This window comes from Heterodontus francisci, chromosome 33, assembly GCF_036365525.1.
Source record: "Heterodontus francisci isolate sHetFra1 chromosome 33, sHetFra1.hap1, whole genome shotgun sequence".
In the NCBI taxonomy this organism is placed as follows: Eukaryota; Metazoa; Chordata; class Chondrichthyes; order Heterodontiformes; family Heterodontidae; genus Heterodontus; species Heterodontus francisci.
This window is the reverse complement of record NC_090403.1, coordinates 20,052,162-20,068,804: the sequence shown is the minus strand read 5'-3', so window position 1 is coordinate 20,068,804 and position 16,643 is coordinate 20,052,162. Positions and strand designations below refer to the sequence as shown.

General features: G+C 42.9%; 1 protein-coding gene across 16 annotated transcripts in view; it reads left to right on the top strand.

The window, feature by feature from the left end:
* The window catches only part of tanc2a (tetratricopeptide repeat, ankyrin repeat and coiled-coil containing 2a), a 1,142,739-nt gene that overhangs the window by 1,012,483 nt on the left and 113,613 nt on the right, over positions 1–16,643 (top strand). For all 16 annotated transcript variants that reach the window (XR_010969054.1, XM_068013145.1, XM_068013151.1 and 13 more), the window contains 2 exons: positions 7,655–7,763; positions 14,192–14,314. Coding sequence is in view for 15 of the 16 variants with exons in the window: in XM_068013145.1 (XP_067869246.1) it covers positions 7,655–7,763; positions 14,192–14,314 (232 nt within the window). In the remaining variant the exon portion in view is untranslated. The remainder of the gene's footprint in view (positions 1–7,654; positions 7,764–14,191; positions 14,315–16,643) is intronic.

Genomic DNA, 16,643 nt, shown 5'->3' with positions numbered 1-16,643 from the left:
GATATCACGTGGAGTGAATCGAATTGGCTGATGGATCATCAGCTCAGCACTTCTGGCTGAAGATCGTTGCAAATGCTTCTGCCTTATCTTTTGCACTGATGTGCTGGGCTCCCCCATCATTGAGGATGGGGATATTTGTGGAGCCACCTCCTCCAGTTAGTTGTTTAATTGTCTACCACCATTCACGGCTGGATGTGGCAGGACTGCAGAGCTTAGATCTGATCCGTTGGTTATGGGATTGCTTAGCTCCGTCTACTGCATGCTGCTTATACCCAGTTTGGCATGCAAGTAGTCCTGGGTTGTAGCTTCACCAGGTTGACCCCTCATTTTGAGGTATGACTGGTGCTGCTCCTGGCATGCCCTCCTGCACTCTTCATGGAACCAGGGTTGGTCTCCTTGCTTGGTGGTAATAGTAGAGTGGGGGATATGCGGGGTCATGAGATTACAGATAGTGGTTGAGTACAATTCTGCTGCTGTTGATGGCCCACAGCACCTCATGGATGCCCAGTCTTGCATTGCTAGATCTGTTTGAAATCTATCCCATTTAGCACGGTGATAGTGCCACACAACACAAAGGACAGTATCCTCAATGTGAAGGTGGGACCTCGTCTCCACAAGGACTGTGTGGTGGTCACTCGTACCAATACAGTCATGGACAGAAGCATCTGCGGCAGGCAGATTGGTGAGGACAAGGTCAAGTGTGTTTCTTCCTCATGTTGGTTACCCCACCACCTGCCACAGACCCAGTCTAGCAGCTATGTCCATTAGTACTCGGCCAGCTCGGTCAGTAGTGGTGCTACCGAGCCACTCTTAGTGATGGACATTGAAGTCCCCCACCTAGTAACATTTTGTGCCCTTGCCCCCTCAGTGCTTCCTCCAAGTGCTGTTCAACATGGAGGAGTACTGCCACATCAGCTGAGGGAGTGGTTTCCTTACCCATGTTTGACCTGATGCCATGAGACTTCATGGGGTCCGGAGTCGATGTTTAAGACTCCCAGGTCGACTCCCTCCCTATTGTATACCACTGTCACGCAACCTCTGCAGCGATAGTGATTGCAGTTTCTGGGACATTGTCTGTAAGGTATGATTCCGTGAGTATGACTATGTCAGGCTGTTGCTTGACTAGTCTGTGGGACAGCTTTCCCAACTTTGGCACAAGCCCCAAGATATTAGTAAGGAGAACTTTGCTGGGTCGACAGGGCTGGGTTTGCCGTTGTTGTTTCCAATGCCTAGGTCGATGCCGGGTGGTCCGTCTGGTTTCATTCCTTTTTATTGACTTTGTAGCGGTTAGGTACAACTGAGTGGCTTGCTAGGCCATTTCAGAGGGCATGTAAGAGTTAACCACATTGCTGTGGGTCTGGAGTCGCATGTAGGCCAGACCAGGTAAGGACAGCAGATTTCCTTCCCTGAAGGACATTAGTGAACCAGATGGGTTTTTACAACAACCGACAATGGTTTGATGGCCATCATTAGACTTGCTTTTTAATTCCAGATTTATTAATTAAATTCAAATTCCACCTTCTGCTGTGGTGGGATTCGAACCCATATCTTCAGAGTAATACCCTGGGTTACTAGTCCAGTGATAATACCACTATGCCACAAGCAGTGTCTGGAAAAGAAGGCATATAAGAGCTATTGGGAGTATATCACTGTTTCTAGAGTAAGTCTGAAGATGGCTGTGATATCCAGTGAGAGTTATTCTTGGAAGTGTAGTATTGACTAGGGTGCACTGGACCATAATTTCTGTGTCTGCTCCAAATTGCAGGAATTAGTTGGAATGTATCCAAAATTTACAGCAGTTCAGATACCATAAGATTCATGTTTAATATTATTGGTGGGGTATCTTCAGACATTAAGCAAGTAGATGCAGCTGACATGAGAATGTTATGAACCAAAACAAAACTTCTCCATTTTCAAAATAAATAGTTCTAATTCACTCTTGCAAAAGCAATACTCTCCTCTCTCGTAACCTCAGCATGGAACTTGCTGGGTATTTTTAAGACTGTTTAATTGTTTCTTAAATACTGCTTAATTAACATCCCATAACCTAGCCTGAGAAGCATTATATATTCTAGAAATAGCATAAATAGGAAAAAGCAAAGTTGTGGAAATTGGAACTGAACTAAACAGTCAAGTTTCAGAAAGTAGTTAGGAGCCGATACACTCATCTAGACAGAGTGAGCAGCAAAAGTTAGAGAGTGAGTGCAATGAGAACCAATGCTGGAGAGAAAGAGAGCACAATGAGCGGCCATAGTAGAGAGAGAGAGCGCACCGTGAGAGCCTGTACCAGAGAGAGCAATGAAAGCCAGAACTAAAGTCAGAGACAAAATAATGAGAGCTAATACTCAAGTGTTAATTTTGGCTCAGTGGTACCACTGTCACCTCAGATCCAGAAGGTCATGGGTTCAAGTCCCACTCCAGAGACTTGAGCACATAATCTAGGCTGAGATGTCAGTTGTTGTGACCGAGACGGGAGGAGTACACTGTTAATTCAGCCCCACTTCTCCACGTGTCACAGCATATCAATTAATTTTCTCACCTACCGAAAAAACGCCAATTATATACTCTATTTGTCGCCCAGAATAAAGCACACCACCCAGGTTTCTTTAATCAGCAACAGCATTAATGATTGATTATAAAAACAAGTCATAACCAATAAGGATAACTCTATATATGAAAAGCTCCTTATTTCCATCGCCCTCATGCACACAGACATACATTTTTAAAAAGAAGATTAACCGGGGGAAACGGATTATTTGGTTTACAGCTGTTTCATAGGAATGAAAGAATAATAAAATAACTTAGGTTGTCACGTTCTGGTAGGAAGTTCTTCGGTTTCGTGAAGTGTCCCAGATCCGAATAATCTCCGGGCGAGGTTGATGAACAGTCTGTGATAGGTAGGCATCAAGGCAATTCAACTGCAACAGGCTTCACTTAAGTCTTTCATCAGGAGTGCAGCAGCAAGTCGTCTTAGGTTTTACAGCAGCAGGATAGCAGTAGAAGATGTCTTCAGATTTCAGGTTTTCGTAAATCACAGGCGGCAACAGGAACCAGACTCGATGCAGGGATTCCTCAGAGACAGGAGGTAATAGGAACCTGCCACCTTTGAAATACAGGGTTTCTTCTCAAGGGATGCAGGATTCTTTTACAAAGAGAGGTAACACTTTTTTGGGGTCTTTCTCTCTGATCTCCAGGCAGGTCAGAAATCAAATTTCAAATGCCTGCTCTTTGTCCAACTCTCTGGCTTTTTGAAGTGTCCAAAGTGAAAGCAAAACCTTCCTAAAGAGGTCACATGACCAGACATAGAGTCTTCCTTGTCATTCAAAGAGTTGCTCTGAGGAGGTCAAACCCCTTGTTGGTTTCTTTGAAATTGCCTGCTTTCCTGTCCTTGTATACAAAGTTAGCTTGCTTTCAAAACATCCAAAAATTTCAGCTATTTGAGGGTGTCAATGTCCACTGAAAAATCCTTTTTCAGTCTTTTTAAACACACAGCATTCTAAGTTTTTAATACAAAAATCTTATGGGCTGGATTTTACCCTAGGCGGACGGGAATTCGCCACCGACACAAAGGTCGGGACTGCAGCCCAGCCGTGCCATGGACCCTGGAGAATGGGTAAGTAGGGGCATGCCTCACCAGGGGGATCGGTCATGCCCTGGTGAAGCTAGAGTGGTCGTTGGTGGGGAGGGGGCGTCTTGGGTCCCCGTGGTGGGTTGGTAGGCAGGGGCGGACCTCAATCGGGCACCCTGTGCCTGACTGCCATGTCTTCCACCCCCCCCCCCCCCCCGGGGCGTGGAAAGGCCGTCAGCTTTTGCTGGGCGGCCTTTCATGCCCCCAGCACGCCCGCTTGCCACAGGTAAAATGCCCATGGAGGCTGGCGAGGGCCGTTAAGTGGCCACTTAAGGGCCTTGATTGGCCTCGGATGGACGGGCCGTTTCCTTCCCCCCCACCCCCCGCCCGACCGCTGTAAAGATTACCGGGAATGGGGCGGGTAGGCCTCCTGGAGCCTCCCGCTCAATTTTACGCCGCCCCCACGCCATCATCTGACCCGCTGGGCGGCGTAAAATTCAGCCCTATAACACAGTACAGTACTGAGGGGGCACTGCACTGACGGGGGTGCCATCTTTTGGATGAGGTGTTAAATCAAGGCGCAGTCTGCCTCTCAGGTAGATGTAAAAGATCCTATGCAAGTTTTCCTGCTATCCTGGCCCATGTTTATCCCTCAGTCAACACCACCAAAGAAAAGATAATCTGCTCATGTATTTCATTGCTGTTTGTGAGACCTTGCTGTGTGCAATTTGGCTACCACATTTCAACAGTGACTACACTTCAAAAGTGCTTCATGGGCTGTAAGCTTTGGGATCTCCTGAAGTTGTAAAAGGCGCAATAGAAATGCAAACCCTTTCCTCTTTTAAAGTCAGAATAGAGAGCAGTCAGAATCCGTACTAAAGTCTGAGTAGGAAAGAGCAATGATATTCAAAAATGTGTTTCCCCAACATGGGGGAGCTGAGTTCGTTGCTTGTCTGATGAACCTGCACTAAATTCTGTAAATCAGTACAATACAAATTTGTACAATGCAAGCTGCTGTAATACACAACAACAGCAGCTTCCATTTCTATAGCATCTTTAACATTAAAATGTCTGAAGGCACAAATGGAAACAAATGAATAAACAGTTGCTCGACCCAGAAAGGAGACTTGACCCCTTGGTTTTTAAAGATGTAGAGAGGCGGAGCTGTTTATTCAGGAGGATGCTCCAGAGAGTAGGATACAGCTGAAGCTCCTGTTGTATGGATTTTGCAAACAAGGCCAGAGTCAAAGAAACCAAGCATGCAAGAGGGAATATAGGCTGCAAGAGCCTGCAAAGATCAGATGGGACAAGAGCATGCAGAGATTTGAAGTTGAGGACAAGAATTTTACACTTACTGGATTACAGGACAGAGGGGTGAGATGGAACACAGGCATACTTCAATCTGGCTTTTGAGAAGTGTGATTTTAACGACAACTGTTCTTGATTTAACAAATGACTTGCCTTACCTATAATTGTGCGAAAGGATTAGTGTCATTACAGTTTGCATCTAATAATCACAGATCTCTGATTTTCTTATGTCCTGGATCAAATATGTTATGATCTGCCATTTTAAAAAATCAACAGAACTTAAATTACAAATAAAATTGCCACTGTCAAGAATGAAAGCAATCAGCAGTGCAACATTAATGCCTATGACTTGCACAGCAGTTGTGCAGGCAGCTGTAAAAAGATTCTTCATGGTGCATATGCTGTATCTGCATGATTGAAGGTGAAAGGAAATTGTTTAACAGAATTTGTTGCTTCTGAAAAATAAATCATTAAGGTGATGATTGATTGTTCATTGTCAGCATCAAGCACTCAAGTCGGAGAAGTGTGAATTGCACTTGCTTTTACAGATTACCAGGTGCCAGATATAATTTGTAATTCATTATCATTGCCCCCACATTGTTAGTTCTCTATCTGTAAAAGCTCCACAACTCCTATGATGTTGATGAGAATTTTTAAAACATAAATAGGAAGTTAGGAGTCTCGGATTATTGCTCATTTAGAAAGGATGAAGTTCATGACTTTCAAGCACAACACAATGCCTTGTACAACTCTTTTCCAGTTCTATTTTGGTTAAGTTGCTCAAGTGAGTACCCTTCCCAAAACCTCAGGTTTCAGAGATGTACATATCCAAGGTTGTTTCATATGTGTTTCAACCCCACTTACAGTAAGCATCAAGAATAGAACATAGGAACAGGAGGAAGCCATTTAGTCTCTCAAGTCTGTTCTGCCATTCAGCGAGATCATGGCTAATCTGCAACCTTTTGTCCACCTTTGTCTCATATCCCTTAATACCTATGGGATAACAAAAATCTATCGATCTTGGATTTAAAATGAATAATTGATTTAGCATCAATTACCATTTGCAGAAGAGAGGTCCAAACTTCTACTGACCTTTGCGTGTAGAAGTGTCTCTTAATTTCACTCCTGAAAGGTCTGTTCCTAATTTTTAGACTGTGCCTCCAACCAGCAGAAATAGTTTCTTTTTATCTGCCTTATCTGTTCCCTTCGATATCTTGAAAACTTAGATCAAATCACCCCTTAACCGTCTAAATTCCAGGGAATGCAACCCTAGTTTGTGTAGTCTGTCCTTGTAATTTAACCATTGGAGTCCAGGTATCATTCTAGTTGATACTTTCCTTTTAAGAAATTTGTGCAGTGGATTGTCATGATTCACTTTGTTAAAACACAGCCTCTAAGGCAGACTGTTGGTTCTTTTTTTTTTGCCATTCCAAGCAGCAGTTCTCATATCATAGGAAGTTACTCACTGTCAGTTTTATTTTTGTTGGTTGGTAGTTTTAACTTACCTCTTCAATCTGTCAGGTTGTAGGGAGAAAATGTAGTTATAAGTTTTTACTAAGTTTCCCTTTTTTCTGTCTTTAATTGTCTGAAACAAGTTTGCATGCCATTTGATTGCTGTCTTAGATAGTAATTTATTCAACAAATTTGTCAGACTTTGTAAAAGTTTCACCTGATTCACTTTTTTACTTCTAGCATCCTAATTTGTAAACCTGTGTTTGACAACCCACTAGGATGTCAGTGCTGCATATTTGAGCTGCGAATGCATTTAGTGTAGAGTTGGCTTGTAGATTGCTCCCTTCCAAACTTGGTCTATTTTGAGAGTATTATGAACTAGAGTAAAGTACTGACGTTTACAAGTGTGCCACTGCTAGTGCGAACAATTTGGAGTAATACACAAAAACGCTTGAAAGCACAGTGTTCAAGTTATTGCCTTAAATTATGTTTTTCTTTTAGTAAATGTATCAGTCTGTGATATACTGAATAAGCATTCATAGTAAATAACTTGACCAGATAAATGTTGTCAATACCCTTTGTAATCTTGAAAATTTAATTTAAATCACTTCAAATCTGTTTTCTGTAGAACTCAAGCTCAGTTCTTCACCCTTCCTTTAGCAGAAAAACTTTAGGGAAGCCCATCATATAGCAGGAGCACCACTTAGATATGATTTCCTTGTATGGCCTGATCGATCAAGGTAAAGTTGGGGTTTACCTTACTCATACAGTGATTGCTTCTTGGTCGTCATGCAGAAGGTTCTTCTCACTAGCGTTTACAAGCTCATTCCCCACCCATTTTCTGAATACTCAGCTATCTCTGCTTCACCAATTTCCAACATCATTTATGACATCTTTTGTTCAAGTACCAATCCCAGTCCGCAGTCATCACCCCACCACCACCTCAAAAAAAAAACCTTCATCAATTCCACATCTAGCACTTCCTTCCTTTGCAAAGCCCATCAGTATATTACAGCTTGAAATTCACATATCCCTGCAATCTGTCTGCTGTGCTACCTACAGCACCAAGGAAAGTGCAGACAGTGAGTATATCAGTCATCAAGGTTCACCTACCGACCCAGGCTGCAATATTTTAAAGGGCCAGTGTGCAAGGTGGCTGTGTTTTTTTTCCTGGTTAGTATCATTTTTCTGTATTGTACTTGGAGGCAGAACTTCTTTGGAAAGAAATGAGACTACCGATATTGAGAGTAATGTATTCTTGTTTCTAATCTATGTTAGGAGTGTCAACATTCATGATTTTAAAATTGGTTCTGTTTTTCTACTTAGGAGTGGCCATACATTACTGGCATTTTGGTTCTCTCGTCAAGAAGGCAAATTGAACCGCCAACAGACCATTGAGCTGGGACATCATATCCTTAAAGCTCACATATTCAAGGTATTTGACTATGTACGAATACAGGTTTGACGAAGTTGTGTCACATCACTATTATGTGTGCCTGAATGGACTGTACAGCTGTATAACCTGAGTGACCAGAGAATGACTCAAATCAGCATGATACAGCTGATGTTGGTAACTCGTTGGACTGGCAGATTGAGCCTGTGCTGCACCACTCTATAGGATGTGCACTGCTGTCTCAGCACAGTGCCCACTACAATACTAAAGGCGACATTCTCTTTATTTTCCCTCCCTTCCTGTGCAAAGGTATCTGCCCTTCTGCCAGTACCTTCCCCCATCAGTGCAGTCAGGACAGGAATGCAGTATGTCAAAAGAGCCTGCATATGCAGATCCTGTCATTCCATGGAACAAGGCACTGGAGCAGCAGCACAAGAGTCAATGCAAATCAATCAATCAATAAATCACCACTGGAAGCATTTCTGTTCAGTGCGTACAAGTTTAAAAACTCAAACCTAAACCTATCCTCATTGTCATGAAGACAAGAATGAGGCATATTAATTTTATCATATGAACATTAATTTTACACTTGCTGGAGTGAAGAAATGACTTGTTTAAAGAGATCACCAGACATTTTGCTGGAAAAACATGTGTATACTAAGAGACAGTGCTTGGAGAGACAAAAGAATTGCTCACTGATTCAATTAACAGATTGGTCTGGGCAATGGTGATCGACATCTTGTCAGTGTAAGAGACAGCACTACACCCCCCCCCCACCGAGTGCTTTGGAATCCACAAAAGCAGGAGTTTGTTTAAACAGTTAGTCACATGACTAACCTGCTGGCCAACTTGGAGTTTTGAATTTTGCTCACAGGACAGTTTGAAGACAAACTGCAGATTGTAACTGAACCTGGAACAAGACAGCCTCTCTCCTGGCTGGCGCACTCTCACTTTCTCACAAATCTCTGGATCCACTGAAGTCGCTTGAACCTCGAGAGAAAAGACTCCTACACCGAAACAAGTTAAAGTGTGCATTGGGCCCCAATGAACGGCAAGACTTACCGGCAACCAAAGATTCCACATCAAACTTAAAGGACTGTAATTACAGCCCCCGATATTGCCTCAAACTTTTCCCCTTTATTTTTTTCTACTTTTTCTGTCTCTATCTGCGTATGTTTATCGCATTTGCATGCTAGCATGGACGTGTTGCATATTCGTAGTCTTTAACCAAATTAGGGTTTAAGATTATTAAACTTCCATCTTTCTTGTTTAAATCTAAGAAAACTTGTCTGATTTGATTTCTTTGCCTTGCAATTGGAAAGCAGTGAACAAGGATTCACTGAGGGGGAGCTAAAAACTCAGTGTTTTAAAATTAAACCCTGTTGTGGTTAAACCAGGTAAAGGCTGAGCGGGAACCCCTAGACCCCTATCTCACCTGGTCGTAACAGAAATTTGGGTGCTAGCGTCCTGGATTTGACCCACAGACAAACAAGAAATTGGAAGTGGGAAGTCAAATTGATCCTAAACAAAAAGAGAAAAGATTTCAATACAGGTTTTCTTGTGGTTGTGTGTTCTAAAATACTAACATGTCTGCGACTGAAGCTAGTAGCTCCTCAAGCCAGGGTGAAGTAACTTGGGAGAAGTTAAAAGCATTGTCTATGGAGGAGTTGAGGAAAATGGCTGAGCAGTGTGGGATCACTGTCTGTGCCAAGGCTAGAAAGTCTGAACTCCTAAGGCTAGTGGCCAACCATTTTTCCCTTGAATCTGAAGAAGCAGAAACAGGGTTAGAAATAGACTCCAATGGGGTATTGCTAGCAAAGATACAATTGGAACAGAGGAAACTTAAATTTGAGGGGGAGAGAGAGAAAGAAGGAAAGTGAAGAAAAAGAGAGGAGAGAGAGCAAGTAAGACAGGAGAAAGAAAGAGAAAGAACCTTCCAGAAGAAATGTGAAGAGACAGAGCTAAGGCGGCTTGAATTAACTAGGGGACGACAGAGTAACCCCAGTGAAAGCATGGCCAATATGGAGGAGCGTAATTCAGGGCTGGATACAGAATTGTTAAAACTTTCCCAACTGATCCCAAACTTCAATGAGGGAGACAAGGAAGCATTTTTTGTGTCTTTTGAAAAACTGGCAAGGCACTGAAAGTGGCCAGCTGAGGCTTGGACTCTGATGATGCATAGAAACATAGAAAATATGAGCAGGAGTAGGCTATTTGGCCCTTCAAGCCTGCTCCGCCATTCATTATGATCATGGCTGATCATTCAACTCAGTAAACTGTTCTTGCTTTCACCCCGTATCCTTTGATCCCTTTAAACCCAAGAGCTATATCTAATTCCTTCTTGAAAACATACAATGTTTTGGCCTCAACTGCTTTCTGTGGTAGCAAATTCCACAGGTTCACCACTCACTACGTGAAGAAATTTCTCCTAATCTCAGTCCTGAATGGTTTACCCCGTATCCTTAGACTATGACCCCTGGTTCTGGACTCCCCCACCATCGGGAACATCCTGCATCTACCCTGTCAAGGCCTGTTAGAATTTTATAGGTTTCTATGAGATTCCCCCCTCACTCATCTGAACTCCAGCGGATATAATCCTAGCCGACTCAATCTCACCTCATACATCAGTCCCGCCATCCCAGGAATCAGTCTGGTAAACCTTCACAAGGTTAATAGAAAAAGCCCATGAAGTTTATTCCATTATTGCCAGATGAGAGTTTATCAAATTATGAACTAACAAAAAATGCTATCCTTGGGGCATATGAGTTAGTACCTGAAGCCTATCGCCAGAAGTTCAGAACCCTCAAGAAGCAAACTGATCAAACTTACCTGGAGTTTGAGAGAAGTAAGCAGTTGGCTTTTGACCAGTGGCTGAGGGCTGTTAAAGTGCAGCTCAGCTATGAAAGTCTCAGAGAAGTAATTTTGCTGGAGGAATTTAAAAAGTCTCTCCCACTCTCCATAAAGACACATGTAGAGGAACAGAAGGTTCCTAGAGCCCGGCAAGCCGCAGTGCTGGCCGATGAGTTTGCTCTCCTTTATCAGTCGGTTTCCCTGGGTAAAACCTTTCCTAATCACCCCCACAAATCCGAAAAGGACAAAGGTTGGGAAGGTGATAGAAGCCCAAGCAGTTCTGGAGGGAAAGAAAAGCAGGAGGCACAGGGGGCTCTCCTCCAGCCAAAAAGGAAGGTGCTGTAAGTAGGAGTGAGACACAGAGACCTGTGTGCTTCCATTGTAATAAAGCAGGGCATCTAAGAGCTGACTGCTAAAGGGAAAAGCTGTAGGGTTAATGAGGGCACACCCAGTCAGTGAAGGAGAAGGGACCCTGATGGAAAGCACAGCAGAACAAGCTGTGGCTTTAACTGCAGTAAGAGTGAGACCCAGGAAGCTTACTGTTGCAAGTGCAGGAAAATTTAATAGGATTCCTGAAGGTTATCAGGGTTTTGAGTCCAAAGGGAGAGTAACCTCATACCCCTCGAGTGGGGCAAGCAAGGCCATAGTAATTCTCAGGGACACAGGGACCACTAGGTCCCTTTTACTGGTAAAAGGCCTGACCTTTGCCCCAGAGAGTGCAGTAAACAGCAGAATGGTGGTGAATGGTATTGGAGGACAGTGTATAAATGTACCTCTACACTGGGTGCACTTAAAGTGTGACCTAGTTTTGGGACCAGTGACCGTAGGGATTGTCTCTAGTTTGCCTGTGGACGGGTTGACCTGCTTCTGTGTAATGATCTGGCAGGGACGAAGGTGGTAGCTTCCCCAGTGGTAAAAGAAAGACCGCAGGAGGTCAGAGAGACAGGGCAGTGGCAGGAGATGGTCCCCTGTAGTGTCCCTGAATGTGTAATGAAGCAGGCCATGATCAAACCAGTTCCCCCAGAGGAGACTGAATTGGCACTACAGGCAGATGCCCATGAAGTCTGTCTGTCCGAGACTTTCTTTGGAAAGTTAAAAGACCCAGGGAATGAGTTAAATGGATCTTCCCTAGCTGAGGCTCAGCGAGCCGACCCAGTACTGAGAGAGATAGCACAGGCTGCCCAGTTTGAAATTGAAGCGGATGAGGAAGTGGAGTTTTCACAGACCTGAGGGCAAGGAGTGGACAGTGGTTCACCAGTTAGTGGTGCAGCAGAGGTACCTGAGAGAAATATTAAGAATGGCCCATGAGATTACAGTGGCTGTACCTGTCGGTATATGAAAAACCCAAAGCCCGCATAAGACAGCAGTTTGACTGGCCAAAACGCCACAAAGATGTGGTGGAGTACTGTAGGAGTTGCCACATGTGCCAGATTGAGGGGAAACCCCAACCTACAGTGAAATCTGCACCCCAAGTCCTGTATCGGTGTTTGGAGGACCCTCCAGCAGAGGGCTGGTGAACTGTAAGGGACCCCGGCCGAGAACAAAAGGGGCAGGCTGGCATAAGGTTAGAAAGGAATGGGAAAAAGGGACAAAGAGGACAGGTTAAAGGAAGTCCGGGAGGAATCCCAAATGAAAACTCCTACTGTCTAGTCTGCCAACCCTGAAATATTTGAAAAGATAGACCCCACATCCTGCTATATAAATGCAGACACTAGAAACACCCCACCAGAGTTGCTAACTGCATTTACAGGAACCTGCAGAGACAAAGAAAGTCCTCGAGAGGGCAGAGAAACCATGAGGGTGATGCCTCACTTAATCGAAGTGCAGCAGAATCTGGACAAATACCTGCAAGCAGAAGTGTCCCAGAGGACAAAGGGAAGATTAGCAAAGAATTCTCCCCCACAGTCAGGAAAAAAGGGAACCAACTGTCCTCTAAAGGGAAAAGCCCTTGCATGACTCATCAAAGCACTGAAAGAGAGTTCACTGAAAGTTCACTGCCAATGCCCATGAGCAGAACTCTCACTTAGAGCTAATTAAATCTAGGCCTCCCCGTGCAGACCTTAACAAGAACAAAGACACCCTAGGCAGTCATGGAAATGTGCAAACTGAAAAACTTCACCAAAAACCACATGATTATTGGGATGCCAAAAAGGGAAGTTTAAACTAGTTACCAAGAAAAGATCAGTTGTAACAACTGTTAGGATTGCTGAATGAATGAGAGAGATGCATGTGTGTTTTCCTGTACTTATCTTCTCTCTCGTTCCCTTTAATGAAATGCTCTTTAAAAAAAAAATCACATTTCATTCCGCTGGGTGTGGAGGTGTCATGAAGACCTCCCCCCCACCCCCCCCCCTGCCAAGAATGAGGCATATTAATTTCATCATATGAACATTAATTTGACACTATTGCTGGAGTGAAGAAATGATTTGTTTAAAGAGATCACCAGACATTTGGCTGGAAAAACATTTGTATACTAAGAGACAGTGCTTGGAGAGACAAAAGAATTGCTCACTGATTCAATTAACAGATTGGTCTGGGCAATGGTGATCGACATCTTGTCAGTGTAAGATTCAGCACTATACGCCCCAACCCCCCCCACACTGAGAGCTTTGAAATCCACAAACGCAGGAGTTTGTTTAAACAGTCACATGACTAACTTGCTGGCCAACTTGGAGTTTTGAATTTTGCTCACAGGACAGTTTGAAGACAAACTGCAGATTGTAACTGAACCTGGAACAAGACAGCCTCGCTCCTGGCTCTCGCTTTCTCACAAATCTCCGGATCCACTGAAGTCGCTTGAACCTCGAGAGAAAAGACTCCTACGTTGAAACAAGTTAAAGTGTGCACTGTGCCCCAACGAACAGCAAGACTTACCGGCAACCAAAGACTCCACATTGAACTTAAAGGACTGCAATTACAACCCTGATATTGCCTCAAACATTTCCCCTTCATTTTTTCTACTTTTTCTGTCTCTATCTGCATGTGTGTTTATTGCATATGCATGCTAGCGTGGTCGCATCATGTATTTGTAGTCGTTAACTGAATTAGAGTTTAAGATTAATAAACTTCCATATTTCTTGTTTAAATCTAAGAAAACTTGTCTGATTTGATTTCTTTGCCTTGCAATTGGAAAGCAGTGAACGAGTATTCACTGAGGGGAGCTAAAAACACTATTTTAAAATTAAACCCTGCTACGGTTAAACCAGATAAAGGCTGAGGGGGAACTCCTAGATCCCTGTCTCACCTGATCGTAACACCATCTACGTTATTCATTTTTGCTTGTTTTGCTTTATATTTAACTAGCATATTCAATTGTAAATTTGTACCTCATTGGGATTGTATTCCTTGCACGTTATTGAGAGGTTGGTTGAGGAAGAATATAGGTTAGGAGAGAGAGGACTGCTTTTGCTCTTGAGAATTAGGGTTATGCTGTTGGGAGTAAATTGTTAGCTTTGTGTAACATATGCTTTATGTGCGTAGGAGTTGACACCAATGTGCACACAAACTAACAGGACTTAATTAGCCTTTGGGGTTTATAGTACTTGAGCTTCTGACATTGTCATTTCTTGTTTCACCATGGCAGGGAAAAGTGTTCACTGTTTCTCCTTTTTCTCTTTAAGGGTCTGAGTAAAAAAGTTGGGGTTTCATCCTCAATACTGCAAGGGCTGTGGATATCTTACAGCACAGAAGGACTGTCCACAGCATTAGCATCTTTACGCAATTTATACACTCCAAACATCAAGGTAAAACAGTAATTTATAACTAATTCTGGGTGTCATGTGATGTTTTGAGTCCTGAATTTAAATCCAACCCACAAAGGGGGATATAGGTCATCTCAGTTTTGTTACAGCAGTTTTTCAGGAATCAGTAACTGGTTCTTTGTGTTCATGAATTTATAGCTTAAAACTGCTTTGGATTTGGCAATGGTTTTGTAACTTGAATGAAACAAAACTTGAAGCAAAAACAAAAATCATGCAACTTGTTGTAATTATCTCTCTGGTTAATTGTTGCTTTCAGCACTTAATGCAATTAAGTGAACAGTAGTGACTTAGTAAGCTTACAACGTATCTTGAAGGCAGAGGTTGCTGTTTATACATTTATGTTATGTGGCAAATAATGCTTACTGGGAACAGAAAAACAAAACTATTAGGCCCAAAACCCTGTCCTTCATTGATAGATTAACCTCACCTACCTTTGTATCTTACCCCTCAATTTCCATGTTGTCTAGAATGTGTCTGGAAGTAATTTGTGACCCCTGGACTTCAGAGTATAAATATTCTATCCAGCACCATATATTGCAGAGTTCCAGTTTATGGCTAACCTCCCTTTCCTGTAGGCTACTCTCTTTCTCTCATTTGAAAAGCCTCCATTTGTGGCTATCCTCTGTTTTCTTTTTTTAAGCCAATTATCTGTCCAGCTCCATATTTCACCTTCTATCCTTAATTTAACCATTATGGCAGATTTGGAACCTTGCCAAAAGCTTTTCCAAAATTCAAACTTATATTGATTGCATTTTCTCCATCCACCTGGTCAATAGTGTCTTTTGAAAACCTGCAGCAGGTCAGTGCAACATGAATCCATGATGACAGTCCATTAACAAGTTAGATTTGTCCAAGCTCAACTGGCAAAATGACTCAATTTTGCTTTTTACTACATCAAAAATTTGGTTCCACAAATTCGCTGCCCACAAGGGTGGTGGAAGTGAGACCATCAATGACTTCAAAAGGAAATTGGATAGCCATTTGAAGGAAATAGACTCACAGGGCTATGGGGATCGAGCGAGGGAGTGGGACTGACTGAATAGCTCCATGGAGAGCTGGCATGGACTCAATGGGCTGAATGGCCTACTTCTGTGCCATAAATGACTAAAGTACAAAGTAACTTCTCAGTGATGTATTTGCATCCGAGTCTGACAGCAGATGGCAAGGAAGTTAAATATAGTATCAAATTGAAAGAAAAAGCATACAATTCAGCGAAGAGTAATGGCAGGTGAGAAGATTGGACAGAATGTAAAGAACAGCAAAGAATGACTGAAAGAATAATGAGAGAGAAATTAGAGTACAAGAGAAAACTAGCTAGAAATATAAAAATGGATAGTAAGAGTTTATACTGGTTTTTTAAAATATAGCAAACGTATCATCTACATATCAGAAATATGCAAGAGGTAGGAGGTTAGGTGTCATTCCATCAAAGGCACATTCTCATGGAACCCAACAAAGATGTTTGTACGTCGCAAAGACTGGCAGATCGTATTAAACAACATGTCCCTTCTGCTGTTTGCAATGGGCAAGGTACGGGCCATAACTAACCAGCCCGTGCTTGCAAAACTCAAAACAGTGTCCAACATTAGATGTGATTCCGCGTTTGGACAACATGTGCTAAATACTCCACAGTATGCTAAGAATTACGCTGACAATTAATTTAAGATTGTCAGTAGGGCTCGCAGTGTGGTGCATTTGCGCAAACTGGAAGCTGCATATATTAATACACAGGGCCCTGTTCTTTGCAGACAGAAAGAATATGTACAAACATTGCATCTGTTTCAGCTGAACAAAATAAGTGACAGCCAGTTTGCTGGTTCATTCCTCAGGGCAATGCCTTGACCAATCAGAGTCCAGCTGCCTGGTTTAAAGTTCAAACAAAGCTTGGCAGTCAGTGGAAACTGGTGCATTCCCCATGGCAACGCCTCTACCAATCAGAGTTCACTTGTCAACTAATCAGCACTCTCTTCTCATACAGTATAAGTTGTTGTTTTCCCTTACATTGGTTATTCTTGCTGATTGTCCTAACGAGTGCAAGACAAAAAGCTTCGACAGCATGTCTCTATTTTCAGCAATACTTGAATTCATAATTCTTTGGCAATTCAAGTCCTCATCTTTTAGCAATCAATTTGATGCAGTCAAAGATTTTATTGTAGTGTACAGTGCCAACACCGTCCTATTCACGAAGAGATCAAGACACAATGGGCTGGATTTTATGCTCTCCCACATGGTGGGTTTGAAGGCAGGGAGAACATTTAGTCGGGCAGGATGCTGGCTGGTGGGGAACCCACCAGCTTCCTGTTTCCACCCC